This window comes from Podarcis erhardii (genome assembly GCF_964252035.2).
Source record: "Podarcis erhardii genome assembly, chromosome: 2".
Lineage (NCBI taxonomy): Eukaryota > Metazoa > Chordata > Lepidosauria > Squamata > Lacertidae > Podarcis > Podarcis erhardii.
The window spans coordinates 121,771,379-121,786,614 of record NC_138498.1 but is presented as its reverse complement, the minus strand read 5'-3'; the positions used below and the strand labels follow the sequence as shown (position 1 = coordinate 121,786,614).

Genomic DNA, 15,236 nt, shown 5'->3' with positions numbered 1-15,236 from the left:
GGCAGAGATGACCGGCAGAATCCGTGACCAGAAGAGAGAGAAAGTGGAAGAAGACTGGAAAAAATTCAAAATCTATCTTAAAAATTGTTGTAAAATTTCGGAATGTTAAGATGTCAAGGGATTGGATATAAAGAATTACAGCTGTAAAAATTGAAATTTAAAAAAAGCCTTAAAGAGAATTAAATATAAAAAGGGATGAAGGATTGCTAAAAAATTTTAAAATAAGGATGCAGTGAAGGGGAGGTTTGGGGAAGTCGTGTTATGTTTGTCTGTTTTTTTGTTTATGTTGTAAAATTAATAAAAATTATTTTTTTAAAAAAAAATAGAATACAGAAGGGGGAGGTGTGAGGAGGTCGAGGAAATTAGGTTTAAGAAAATAAGATTTGAAATTATACATGTTTTTGGTATTGTGTTTGTGTATGTTTTTATTGTTTGTGTTTATATGTTTTAATTGGAAACTTTAATAAATATCATTTTTAAAAAAAAGAAATGTAAAAATATGTTAAATCTGAAAAAACAATAAAAATATTATATATATAAAAAGAAGGAAACACTATTAAGTCATAGAATCATAGATGACCTAAGAGTGTTTGTAATTGTCTTGCCGCAAACATCTCCATCATCTGCACTTCCCAAACAACCGGTTTTAGCAACGAGGTAGTAGAAATAATAAACCTATGAGTTCAGGTTGGAAATTTTCAGAAGTGGTCAAATCACATCTTTCTTTTTTATATTATTTTTTTAATTAGTTTCCTGAATTTTAACAAATCAGTCCAAATTATTTAAATTTAATACCCTTTGCCTGCTAATGTTATTAATTCTTTGCAATTGTCCTTCAAATAAGAAGACTTGCAATGTTTATGATTGATACCTTTTTATATTTATTTAAAATGTAAAAATTGAAATGGATGAAATGTAAGGAGGAAGAGGTACAAATGTGATGAAATAGATAGGAATTATGGTAACCACAAGGTGGGAGTGAGGGAAGTCAACCAGCTCATATGAGCAAAAACTTAATGTGAGTAATATAGATGTGTTTATATATAATGAAATGGAAACTTAATAAAATATTATTTTAAAAAAATTAATACACTTTTTTAAAAATAAAAAAGGTTTCCCGCTCCTTTCACAAACATATGTTGATTGCTTTCTGATGCTGCCACATTCATTCTTCTTCTTTAATCACCTCCTTATTCTTCTGTTAGTCTTAATCCATTTTTGTAGCTAGCCTTCTTGTTTTCTTACAAACAGCAGCATTTTTATTTTCCAAACACATTGAATAGCCATTTTGCATGTTGAGCCCTTCCAGCAGTCTGTTCGCAGACCTAGAGTGGAGAGAGATTAATTGCCATCTTTCTCAGTCCATGCCATTCCTATGGAAACATCCCTTCTGTTGTCCAAGGATGTGCTAAGTTATAAATAACTTCCGAGAAGATGCCTGCTCCGCCATTAAAATTCTGGGGGTTATTTTCCGCAGCTCGCAATTAAAGATCAGAATCACATTTATAAACTCCTGGCAAGTGTAATTAAGAGTCCTTGGCAAATTGATTCTCTTCTCCACTTCTTTCTTCATACAGCTCAAAGAAAATTAATATAAGATCCATTCAACTTCAGTCAAGAGGCGAGGGTATAAAAAACATTATAAACCCCTTTATTGAGTATAAATCATTGGCTTCTCTCTCTTCCTCTATAACAGATAACATCTAAACATCTAAACATGATTCTTTTATTTTGCGGTGAAACAAATATTGCCTTGCCTCCCCTTCCATTCTGGCTATTGTAAGTCTCTTCGCGCTAGTTGAAAATCATTAAAATACCTTCATGGCTCAAGCCAAGTCCATTCAGCAGCTGATTAGTTGCAGCCCTTTATCATATGCCATTTCAAGAGCGCCCCATAATTTATGCCAATATTCCAAATTGTACCTAAAAGAATGCATCTCTAGACCCAATTTTGTTTCACAAACTTCTTTTTGGAAGTAAAGCTTTTCTTGTTTGATCAAGAACCATATTATGAGAAAGGTCTTGAAATAGATAAAGAAAGAATTATAATTTCTGAAGAAGAGAGAAGTCTATAATTTTTTGACAGAGGCCCTTAAAAAGAAAAAACTATCCACTTTAGATAGGGATGGGGGAGTCTACTTCACCTATAAAGGCAAAAAGCAGAGATTTGTGGAACCAATGAGGGCACATGGCTTTGTAAGAAGATACAAAAAAGACTTTGGTGAAGTTTGGGGATCTAGGCAGGAAAAAGTGGAAGAGGGAGTGGTGAAGGAAGAAGAGGGCAGACAGTAAAGGGGGGAGTAGAAGGGTAAATAAGATATAACTGAAAATGGATCTTAGAATTCTTTCATGGAATGTAAAAGGACTAAACAAAAAAACGAAAAGGAATAAAGTAGCACATATTTTGATAGGGCAGAAATTAGACATTTGCTTGCAGGCGACACATATAAAAGGCAACATAGAAAATCATTAATAAAAATCTGGGGCAAGAATTCATCTCTTCGGATTAAAAAAAGAGGGGTAGTGATGTATGTCAATCCCAATTTTTTATTTAAAGATGAAGAAGGTAGAATAGTGGTGACCAAAATGAGTCTAGAGGAGGAACAAATAATTTTAGTAGGAATTGATGCCCCTAATGAAAGAAAAGCAGACTTCTTTAAAACATTGGAAGAGAAACTGTTTGGCATATGTGATAATAGAATAATAGTGATGGGGAATCTCAATAGACTGGTTTCCCTGGGTGTAGGTAGAACTATAAGGAAATTAGAGAATGGGAAACTTACAGGGAATTGCTATATTTTACAGAGTGAGAACCGAAACTTAAACCAATAGAAATGTAAGGAGCCACGTTACAGATTGATAACAATATCATCAATTACACAAAAAGTTTAAAATTGACAGGGGAAATGATTTTTTTCTGACCAAAGCTCACGATTTGAAAAAGAACTTTTATAAAATAAAATGTACAATTTGTTATTAAAGTTATAAAAACTGGAAAACTCAAGATCTACCCACACTGGAAGAGTGGCAGATGCAGCTGATGGACTATATGCAACTGGCCGAGATGACCGGCAGAATCCGTGATCTGGGAGAAGAGAAGTTGGAGGAAGACTGGGAGAAATTCAAGATGTATCTACAAAAACATTGTAATTTGGTTGAATGTTAAGAAGGATGCTAGATTATAAAAAACTGGTCACCACTAAACTAGATTTAAATTTGATGATAAGTGAGACTAAAGAAAATATAAAATTTTTTGGAAGAAGCGCTAGATTATATGTGAATGAGTGGACATGAGATTGTAAACAAGTTGATAATTTGTTTGGAAAAAAATTATTTTTTTTAACGATGTAAATGGGAGCGGGAGACGTGAGGGAGTCCAAAGAAGTGATGAAATTGTTGTGAAAGAAGTAAGACTGTTTATTATGTGTGCATTTATATTTAAAAACCTTAATAAATATTTATAAAAAAAATAAAAAATAAAGTGGGAAACAAAAGACGAGCTTGTTAAAGCTTCTATGGTAAAGGTAAAGGACTCCTGGACAGTTAAGTCCAGTCAAAGGCAACTCTGGGGTTGTGGCGCTCATCTCGCTTTCAGGCCAAGGGAGCCGGCATTTTTTCACATATATCTTTCCGGGTCATGTGGCCAGCATAACTAAACCTCTTCTGGTGCAATAGAACACTGTGACAGAAACCAGAGTGCACAGAAAGATGGTTTACCTTCCTGCCACAGCAGTACCTATTTATACTTGCACTGGCGTGCTTTTGAACTGCTAGGTTGGCAGGAGCTAGGACAGAGCAACGGGAGCTCACTCCGTCACCAGGATTCAAACTACTGACCTTCTGATCTGCAAGCCCAAGAGGCTCAGTGGTTTAGACCACAGCACCACCCGCTTCTATGACACAAGGGGCAATAGATATAGGACATAATATAGATCTGAATCTCTGTGAAAAACTTTGGAAGAGTGATTTGAAGTTCACAGCATTTAATTCTTTGAAGGAGAACTATATGAAAATGATCTACAGATGGTATTTAACTCTGAGTAGACTTGCCAAAATGTATGAGTCTGAATCAAATAAGTGCTGGAGATGCAATGAGGCTAAGAGTACGTTTTATCATATGTGGTGGACTTGTAAAAGGATAAAAGAATATTGAGAAATAATATATAAGCGACGGAAGGCTGTGCCGAGCAAGAAAGGGACGTCACTTCCAGCCGCGGCAGCATCACCCTGAAGTGGAGAAGGGGGTCCTTGATGCTGCAGCGACAGCATACAAACTTAACTAGCAAATAAACGAAGAACTTAAAGGCTCCTGGCTTTTGTTTCAGTGCCCCTACTTGTGATCGTCCAGAGGCTTCGATGGAGCCAGAAGCAGGACAGAGCCACATAACCTGACCAACCCAGAGACTGGAAAGTAAAGAGCAAACCACTCGGGTCTCGCCAAGCTCCCGTCCCCTCGTCCTAAGGCAGAAATATCTGGCGGAGTCGGAGAGAGGGAGGAAAAGAAGGCATAGCAGTTAAAAGGTCAAAGCTGGCAGTAGAACAAAACAAGGGAGATCGCAAGAAGGCTGTGCCGAGCAGACAAGGGATGCCACTGCCGCTCCCCTGCACTGGGTCCCTCTGCCGCTGCTGCTGCAGCCGCCGCCACCGCTGTGCTGAACGAGAGAAGGCCATACCGACAAAGCGGAAGTGCACCCCCGAACGGAGTACGTTCACAATCCAAAAAATGTATGCAAACCAGAACATGCATTTCCAGGTTTGAAGTGTTCATAATCCAAAAACTGTGTTAACTAGGTTGCTCATAACCCGAGGCACCAGTGTATATCTCACATATATATTTAAAACAACAGGTTTTTACAATAATCCTGCCAATGTCTTGATCTGTTTACAGTTTGTATCAGATCTAGGACTCCTCTAGTGCAGCTACATTCTCTAACAGCAGCCAACCAGCTGCCACATTGGGAAGCCACAAGCAGGACTGCAGGTTTAAAACTGCAAGTTTTTACAATAATCTTGCCAATGTCTTGATCTGTTTACAGTTTGTATCAGATCTAGGACTCCTGTACTGCAGCTACCTTATTTCACAGCAGCCAGGCAGATGTCCCAGGGTGTTGCATGATGGCCTAGGACACCAAGATTGAAGTTCCACTTGGTACAAACTTCTAGCTTTATTGTTGGGAGGGGGGAAAACTTTTTGCTATCCGTATAATCCATACAGGAGTTTATAAACATCAATCATGTCCTGCCTTGCTCGTCTTTGTCAATAATAACTGTTCTATAATTTCCTGAACTTTACTGAAGTTGATTTCCCCTCAGGTTTAACAGGGCCCAGAATGACAGCCCCATCTGTGAGTTCTAACTAACATGTTTTGCTCTTGCTCTGCAGCTGCCCGTTGAGTCATACACAGATGCCAGGGAGTTGGACCTTCTTAACCTTATAATTATCAAAATCATGGTGATTTATTTATATAGTCTAGAGATTTGCCCAGCGATGGTCTTTGAGTCCAAAAATAACATAAACATCATAATCATAGTCAGGATGAGCTAACATATTGTCATAAACCTGCTGTACAAAAAGAAGTGTGTTATAAATATCTGAAGCGTGGACTGAGAGATTTGGGGCAGGCAGGGATCCTTTCTGTGGGAGTTTTCCTTTTTGTACCTTTGCTTGAAGCTACTGTATGAGTCCAGCTGCGCTCCTAATGTCACTGCTGTCAGAAGAGTGTGTGGCTCTTGCAGGCATAGCCAGGATGGTATTAGTGCTGCTGCTATTTCTGCTGCTTATTCCCCATGGAGTCAGTGCGATGCTGAAAGCAAAATGTCCATTAAATATGGAAGAGGATCACAATCCATTGAATTATTTCAGGCCAGGTGACCACCTTATTGGTGGAGTCATAAATCAAGGACGTGTTCATATTTACCGACCTGACTTTTCCCAGGGCCCCAGAAACCATGTTATGAGGTAAGCGATTTATGTTACCCACCTTGCGTTCGCAATCACTGCTATTTGCCAGACAGCAACTGATTTCTGGCAATCCCTGATAAACCCTCCTTTGCCCATCTATTGACTTAAAAAGAAGGTTTGGGGATTTAAATTAACACCGACCCCTTTGTATTTTGCAAACAGGGAGGTTAGTTCTGAACCTCCTTTGGGGGCTTCAGGTTTTTTGATTTACAAACCTCAGTTTGATGTATCAATTACTCAGTTTGTGGGTTGATTCCAAATGCAGGATTTTCACTGCAAACTTTTGCAAACTGACTGCAAAATTTAGCACCGGTTTCGAGGGAATCCCAGATTTTAGGGTTCATAGTTACTTAAGCTAAATACTCATAACTTCTGCAGAGTTACTAGGCAGCATTCCCAGCTTGAGGAAGCATCCCTGAGGTGTAAAACTCTCACAATCTGCTGGGACAGAATGCAAGAATTTGGGAGCCATGCCCAATGATGCATTCTGGGGAAGAGCAGTGCATCAAGATAAGAGAAGGGACTGACTCCAACCCCGAAGAGGTTTGAAATCTTCAGTCAGGGAATTCCTGCAGGGAGAGAAAGAGAATAACTTGCAAGCAACTGAGATTTCTCTGCCTCTCCTTAAAAGCTAGGTAAGTGGGCAGGGGATATTGTTGGAACAACTTAACAAGCCCTGTTGAGTTTTGGAGCAAGTGCTACTTATCACGAACTCCTGGATCTTGACCTTGTTCTCAGCTGTGATTTAATGTTGCTACTGTTGGAACGTTTGTGGCACTGTGGTCTAATCCCTAGCCAGCAATACCAGTGGTCAGGGATAATGGGAATTATAGTTCAAAAACAGCTGTAGGCCCAAGGTTGGGAAACACTGGTCTAAACCACTGAGCCTTGGGCTTACAGATCAAAAGGTTGGCAGTTCGAATCCCCGCGATGGGATGAGCTCCCGTTGCTCTGTCCCTGCTCCTGCCCACCTAGCAGTTCGAAAGCACCCCAAAAAGTGCAAGTAGATAAATAGGTACTGCTCCAGCGGGAAGGTAAACGGCGTTTCCGTGCGCTGCTCTGGTTCGCCAGAAGCAGCTTAGTCATGCTGGCCACATGAACCGGAAAAACTGTCTGCAGACAAACGCTGGCTCCCTTGACCTGTAAAGTGAGATGAGCACTGCAACCCCAGAGTCGTTTGCGACTGGACTTAACTGTCTGGGGTCCCTTTACCTTTACCTTTACTGTTGGAAAAGAGCAAACACATTTCCTCCTTCTCCACTTCTAGTTAATGCATGGGCTACTTGAAACCACACAAGGCCACGGCTTGTCTAGCAACCTAGCCAGCACTTGTTTAAAGCCACTACAGTGGTGCCTCACAAGACGAAATTAATCTGTTCCGCGAGTCTCTTCGTCTTGCGGGTTTTTCGTCTTGTGAAGCATCCCTATTAGCGGCTTAGCGGATTAGCGCTATTAGCGGCTTAGCGGCTATTAGCGGCTTAGCGGCTAAGCGGCTTAGCGGCTTAGAAAAAGGGGGGAAAGCGAAAAAACTTGCAAAACTTGCAATACGTTTTCGTCTTGCGAAGCAAGCCCATAGGGAAATTCGTCTTGCGAAGCGCCTCGAAAAACGGAAAACCCTTTTGTCTAGCGGGTTTTTCGTCTTGCGAGGCATTCGTCTTGCGGGGCACCACTGTATTCTAGATTCAGGTAGATAGCTGTGTTGGTCTGACACAGTCAAAATAAAAAAATAAAAAAATTGTCCAGTAGCACCTTATAGACCAACTAAGTTTGTTCTGGATATAAGCTTTTGTGTGCATGCACACTTCTTCAGATACCACTATGTGTATCTTATCTCGGCCCACCAATCTCAGAGATTTGGATTCCTGTCCTCTGCGGACAAAATGTCTGCTATTTCTCTCTTTTGTTCCTTCTCATCCTGTAAATAGTTCCTGTCAAGTCTCTAAGCTCCAGAAACTGTATGTTATCATTCCAATCAAATTCACCCAAAGCTGCAAGCTCACCTCAAAAAATATTCATTTCCTTGTTGGAGCACATGGACAAGATTGTACTCCTTTAAAGCTTGGCCCGTTAGATATAAGACTAGTAGATTCTTCTTAGGTTCTTATAGAACAATGAGTATGACATGTTGTCTTCATTAAATGGTAAGGAGACAGCTGAAACAAATGTTTATTTATTTATTCATTTATTCATTTTTTATTCATTTTAAATCATGTATTCATTGTTTATTCATTTGCAGTTTAACATCAGAGAACCCCTCTCCCACTCTGTCCCCCTTATTTGCCATCCAAGAGATCAATCGGAATCCTAAGCTTTTACCCAATGCCACCCTGGGCTACAGCATCTATGAGGCCGCTTTTGATGTCGGAACAACAGCTGATGCTCTGCTAGACAGCATTTCAAGCCACAGCTGTGGAAGACAGAGTAATGTTATAGCAGTTTTTGAAGTAACTACTTCTGAAATTGCCAGCCAGATTTCAAGCATGTTGGGCATCTACAAAATGCCCCAGGTAGGACTTTGGAGACCAGCTATGTTTTCTTCCTCTTTTCTATATCTCCACCAGTGTTGAGAAACCCCTCCACCCCTCCAGAGGTTTCTGAACTACAAAGCCAACCATTCCTGGCCATTCGCCATGCTTGTGGGGACTGATGGGAGTTGTAGTTCAGCAACATCCTGAGGACCAAATTTTCCCCATCCCTGATCTCCAGGGAACAGAAATCACAAGCACCCAAAAAGACAGATCATAGAAAGAATGTCACATTTTAAGAAAGTGGGAACTGATTTGGAAAGCCCTGCGTCTCTTTCTCTCACCCTCACCAGACTGGGTAGGAAAAACTAGTATCATAGTTCAACATACAGTGGTACCTCAGGTTAAGAACTTAATTCGTTCTGGAGGTCTGTTCTTAACCTGAAACTGTTCTTAACCTGAAGCACCACTTTAGCTAATGGGGCCTCCTGCTGCCGCTGCACCGCTGCTGTACGATTTCTGTTCTCACCCTGAAGCAAAGTTCTTAACCCAAGGTAATATTTCTGGGTTAGCGGAGTCTGTAACCTGAAGCGTATGTAACCCGAGGTACCACTGTAGTCCTTTGCTCCCCAGGAGAGACCAGTGGCTGTCCAGAAGCTAACTGAGCATGGAGGTTAAGGCCTCCAGCCCTGCAGACTGAGTGGCTGCTTAGCCTCTGCCTCTGCCTCTCATTCTTTGAAGTGGCCCATTGTGATTCTAAGAAGAGGTTGGAATGCCATGACCCCTGAAAGCCCCAGATGCCCTAGTCTGCCTCAATATTCATTGGAGCCACTTCCTTCTCTGTGAACTCCAGATTCTCCACCGGAGGCATGAAATGCTTCCCAGAAGCAACTGGTTAGCCACTGTGAGAACAGGATGCTGGATTAGATGTCACATGAGCATTGGCCCGATCATGTGACAGGGCCCTTATTTTGTATTCCTTATTTTGTATTGCCCTGCTCTGCCGCAGTGTCCATTAGAGCCACTTCCTTCTCTGTAACCTCCAGGTCCTCTTCTGAACAGGATTCCTCCATCAAAGGCATTGCATACATCCAGAAGCATCTGGTTAGCTACTGTGAGAAGATGGGCCTTTGGCCTGGTCATGCGGCGGGGCCCTGCTTGTGTATTCCTGAAAACTTGACACCGATCCTTTTCTTCCTAGATCAGTTTTGGCTCGGCTGCTCAGGATCTGAATGAGAAAAGCCATTTCCCTTTTGTCTACCGGATGGTCCCCAAAGAAGAAACCCAGTACATGGGGATTGTCAAGTTGCTGCTCCATTTTAGGTGGACCTGGGTTGGTCTCTTTGTTCCAGACAATGACAATGGAGAAAAGTTCCTGAGTGTTTTCACACCTCTGCTGATTCGCAGTGGGATTTGTGTGGCTTTCTTGGAAAAAATCCCTTATTTCCTTATGGAGATGTCATCCTTGCATTGTAAACATTCTGTCCTGAAACAAGTCAAGGTGTTCATTTACTATGGAGACACTGAATATGGAGTTTATGTGATCATCTACTTACAAAACATTCGTGAATTGAGGAAATCTCAGGGGATAGTCTGGATCACAACAGACATTCCGAGTGTTGATGAGACGTTGTTTGGTGATGTGGCTTCCTTCCAGCCTGCCCATGGCTCTCTATCCTTTATAATGAATACCAAGAGAAGGACAGAACATGGCTACAATACTCGACTGTCTTCTGAACCTAAAGTTGCAGTTGCACAGGTTTGGCAGAGAGCATTCCATTGTTTATGTTCAAAGGATGTGCTGCCCATGGTGGGTTGGACAAAATGCACAGAAAAGGAACAGCTGGAAACTTTGTCCCAGAAAGTGGTTGAGGGAATCTGGTCTCAAGATCGTTACAGCATTTACTACGGTGTCCAACTTGTGGCTCAGGCTTTAAATGCTGCATATTCATCCAGATCAAAATGGATGCTAATGGTGGGTGGAGGAGACAGATTGGAACTGCAGCCATGGCAGGTCTGTACTCTCTGCTTTTTTGCCATCTGTTTTCCGTCATTGGAATTCTTTTGGGAGTCTATATCTTTTGTAGTTTATCTCATTGTGGTTGTATGTCCTGTCCTTCACAAAATAGGGTATAATAAACTGTTAAGGAGAATTCTCTCACATTGATATTTAATATAATTATATCATAAAATGTATATATCGCCTGACTGCTGGAAAAAACCCTCAAAATAGTTTACAAAAAAAAGTTAAAGCAATAAAATTCTCACAAAGAAATGCAATACCCTAATTTGAAAGATATAGAAAGTTGAAATCACAATTGCTGTTGTTGTTTAGTTGTTTAGTCGTGTCCGACTCTTTGTGACCCCATGGACCAGAGCACGCCAGGCACTCCTGTCTTTGTACAAAATGTTCCTTTCATATCTCCAATTTCCTTGAACAGATCTCTGCTTTTTCCCATTCTATTGTTTTCCTCTATTTCTTTGCATTGCTTGTTTAAGAAGGCCCTCTTGACTCTCCTTGCTATTTTTCGGAAATCTGCATTCAGTTTCCTGTATCTTTCACTACCTCCCTCACATTTTGCGTGCCTTCTCTCCCCCACTATTTGTAAGGCCTCACTATTTGTAAGAAATCACAATAGGATAGATTAAAGCAGATCAAAATGCATGCAAGCTTTCTAGAGTTCCAATGTGTTTTCCCGGCCATGTCCTCAACATACAGTATGTTTATTTCAGTCTTATCCCCAAGAGGATTTAAAACCTCATAAAGGACCTGTTATAATGACCCAAATGTCATCAAATATGGCTGATAGGAGTTCAGTTCAAATTGGTACGGTGTCTGGAACATTTCTCAATTATCAAAGAAAAACAAGACCATGTCCTACAAAATATTTTACTTCGGAAAAGGATTTAATAAATCAAATGCCCAGGAAACATCCTGCAATTGTTTTGCAATTATATATTTTGCTATCATCTACAATGGAGTTTAGATGATAGTAAAATATATAATTGCAAAACAATTGCAGAATGTTTCCAGGGCATTTGGTAGGATGCGGGTGGTGCTGTGGGTAAAACCTCAGCGCCTAGGACTTGCCAATCATATGGTTGGCGGTTCGAATCCCCACGGCGGGGTGCGCTCCCGTCGTTCAGTCCCAGCGCCTGCCAACCTAGCAGTTCGAAAGCACCCCCGGGTGCAAGTAGGTAAATAGGGGCCGCTTACCAGCGGGAAGGTAAACGGCGTTCCGTGTGCTGCGCTGGCTCGCCAGATGCAGCTTGTCACGCTGGCCACGTGACCCGGAAGTGTCTCCGGACAGCGCTGGCCCCGGTCTATAGAGTGAGATGGGCGCACAACCCTAGAGTCTGGCAAGACTGGCCCGTGCGGGCAGGGGTACCTTTACCTTTACAATGGAGTTTGCACACAAGCCTGCAGTTCTCACATTATATCATGTTTTCTAAATGCTGGTGTTTTCTCTGCCATTCCAGCTTCACACTTTCTTAAAAGAAATCCAGCTTTCTAATGCATCCGTAGGAGGGATGTATTTTGATAAGAATGGGGAGCTGACTGCCAACTTTGATATCATGAACTCAGTCATGTTTCGCAATGGATCTATCAGCAGAATGAAAGTTGGGAGCATCAAGGGACACTCCTCCTCTGACATAAAATTAACCATTAATGCAGAAGCCATTTTGTGGCCTGGGAAATTCAGCAAGGTTATTGCATTTATTTATTTATTATATTTATATCCTGTCAGGATTCATGCCCATGTCTGTTTCTATGGAAACCTTGGAACCTTGGAAATCTTCCAGACACACTGGAAGATTCTGGAACACTTCTGTTAGCATCTATAAGCTTCTATGGCTTCTGTAAGCTTCAGTGGCTTCTGCACTTCTGAAACGCCACATATGCCACCTTTTCTCTATGGAGCTCAACATGCTATATATGGTTTCCTGCCTCTTCATTTTATCCCCTCAACAACCCTGTGAAGTAGGACAGATTGAGAGGAAGTGAACGGCCCAAGGTCACCCAGGAAGGTTCATGGCTGCATGGGAATTTGAACCTTAGTCACCTGGGTTCTTGTCCATCCCTTTAACCACTCCACCACACTGGCTGCAGTTCCCTTGTGGTGACATCTTCTTAGTTAGGATAATTTGCCAGTAGCTGCCCATTTCAGATTAACCCTAAGATGGCCCTTCCCAGGGTGACCGCCACTTCCCAGATGTCTGTGTCACTGCTGTTTTCCTTGCCCTCTCTGTTTTGCATAGCAATTCAGTTGGAGAGGGGCAAAGAGAGGAGAGGTTGTCTTTACACTTTTCCTTGTTCATCCACTCAGAGGGAGAGATGAAAATGCATCAATGGACCCAAAGTTGACAGGGGTGCCGTAGCTGCCATGTAGGCTTTAACAGCTGCCCAATAACGCCAACTACTTATAAAAACACAAAAACACATATCATAATATCAAACAGAAGCAATAAAAGGAAATAGAGAGTTTAATTAGTTAACCTTTTCTAAATCCCATTATGCTTTTTAAAGATGAAAATTTATGTCAGAAACAAGACGATTTCTGCACAGATCAAGAAAATTTAGAAGGGTCTCATTCCTATTTTTAAGCTTTCTAACCTGGCCTCAGAATTCTAAAAAAGATTATTCTTCAATGTCTGCAATTTATGCCGATCTCCGTTGATTCTCCCTCTCCTGGTTTTTAGGTCGTACCTCGTTCAAGATGCACCGAAAGCTGTCTCCCTGGATATGCCAGAGTGGCTAAAGAAGGGGAGGCTGTTTGCTGCTATGATTGTGCTCCTTGTGCGGAAGGGACCATCTCCATTCAGGAAGGTGGGTGACTGAGTGCTCTATGGGATACAGCTGTGGGCAGCCTGAGGATGCTGCTCATAAAAGAGTAAACCTAGAGTGAAAAAACTGATTATTGCTTAAGTTGTCAGCTGTTGCTTTAGTTTTCTGTGCACCACTTTTCATGTTAAGTAGCCTAGAATTGGAAGGATAAATGAATGAATGAATGAATGAATGAATGAATGAAATAAAATCAAAACATGTGCAAACTTTCCTTATAGAAGGAGAACACTCTGTAATCTGTTCTGTTTCTCCAACATGGAAGCAAATCTGATGATGCCTACATCAGACTAAAATGTTCAAAAGTGGCTTAAGAATGCCATTTTAATTCTGTGCAGGATATAGTACTATTCAAGCAAGGGAAATGTTGTCCCTCTCTGATTTCCTGACCTCTCCCACTTTGTGGTATTATCCCATTGTATTGGAACACAGACACTTAAGGATGTGTGAGATTTCTTAGTGATACTGAAGTCATTCTTCTTCTCTGCAGATGCAAAGCATTGCACCAAATGCCCAGAAGAACAGCATGCAAATCAAGCAAGAGACAAATGTGTCCCCAAGATTATAACATTCCTCACTTATGAAGAACCCTTGGGGATCCTCCTGGAGTCCTTTGCTCTCTTCTTGTGCTTAACCGCTTGTGTTCTCCTAGGAATCTTCATTAAATACATGGAAACTCCCATAGTCAAAGCTAACAATCGAGACTTATCCTATATCCTCCTCATCTCCCTCCTGCTTTCCTTTTTGTCCTCCTTCCTGTTCGTCGGCCGGCCAAGCAAAGTGACCTGCCTTCTCCGACAAACAGCCTTTAGCATCATCATCTCAGTTGCCGTCTCTTCTGTTTTGGCAAAAACCATCACTGTGGTGCTGGCCTTCATGGCCACAAAGCCAGGGAAGAGGGTGAGGAGATGGCTGGGGAAGAGTCTGGCCAACTCCATTGTCCTTTCCTGTTCCAGTATGCAGGTTGTCATCTGCAGCATCTGGCTGGGAATCTCCCCACCCTTCCCAGACTCCGACATGCACTCCCAAGCTAGAGAGATCATCCTTCTATGCAATGAGGGATCTGTTGCCATGTTCTACACTGTCCTTGGCTACATGGGCTTCCTGGCTGCCATCTGCTTCACGGTGGCTTTCCTAGCCAGAAAGCTTCCCGGGTCCTTCAATGAAGCCAAGCTGATCACCTTCAGCATGCTGGTCTTCTGCAGTGTTTGGGTGTCCTTTGTGCCCACCTACCTGAGCACAAAAGGGAAGTTCATGGTAGCTGTGCAGGTCTTCTCTATATTGGCCTCCAGTGCTGGGCTTCTGGGCTGCATCTTCCTACCGAAGTGCTACATTATCATACTCAGGCCTGATCTGAACACAAAGGCACATCTAACTACAAAAAGTGGAGGCGGTAGTGTCTGATTCTTAGCTTCTTTGATGATTCTTAGCTTCACACCATATACCACGTTGTTCAAGTGGAAGCGAGTCTGGTGTCAGAATGCTGTTAGCGGTTTGGGCTGGTTGCCTAGGAAAGTATAAAGTCAATTAAAGGTTTCTTGCAGTCTTGCTCCTGCCCCAAAGATTTCAGGATGATTTGCAGATGTCAGGAATTGAACCCAGGACCTTCAGCATGTATCTAGTCCATGTTCTGCTGTGCCCCTATATTATTGTTTCATCCATCTAATTCATTTTTGCTCTCTAGACAACTGTAATCTTTGGTAAAGCCCCCATGTTTTACCTTTTCATCATCTGCCACGAATACCCAAAGCATTAAGCCTGGGTCTGACTGTTAACTGTCTCTCACTTTACTGGTGTTTGAAGCTCATTCTGTCTATGACATCATACACTGATGTCACAATGATACATCTGCATTCATCCATGGTAACGTCACTGGCCAACGTCACTCCTGCAACTAGGTCACAAGCAGCCTGGCACTCCAGCAAGCTTAATATATAGCCTGAGCATGAAGAAGAATATGGAGATC

The 15,236-nt window shown here is 41.8% G+C and overlaps 1 protein-coding gene across 3 annotated transcripts in view; it reads left to right on the top strand.

The window, feature by feature from the left end:
• The window catches only part of LOC309336764 (vomeronasal type-2 receptor 26-like), a 30,097-nt gene extending 15,353 nt beyond the window's left edge, over positions 1–14,744 (top strand). The window contains exons 1-4 of one of the 3 annotated variants that reach the window (XM_081853059.1): positions 7,698–8,469; positions 11,908–12,135; positions 13,129–13,255; positions 13,761–14,744. In XM_081853059.1, the coding sequence (XP_081709185.1) occupies positions 8,101–8,469; positions 11,908–12,135; positions 13,129–13,255; positions 13,761–14,674 (1,638 nt within the window). In that variant the 5' untranslated portion in view covers positions 7,698–8,100 and the 3' untranslated portion in view covers positions 14,675–14,744. Of the gene's footprint in view, positions 1–7,697; positions 8,470–11,907; positions 12,136–12,219; positions 12,289–13,128; positions 13,256–13,760 lie in introns of those variants that run through there. The other 2 variants (XM_081853056.1, XM_081853061.1) reach the window with 2 other exon arrangements.
• The last annotated feature ends 492 nt before the right edge of the window (positions 14,745–15,236 follow it).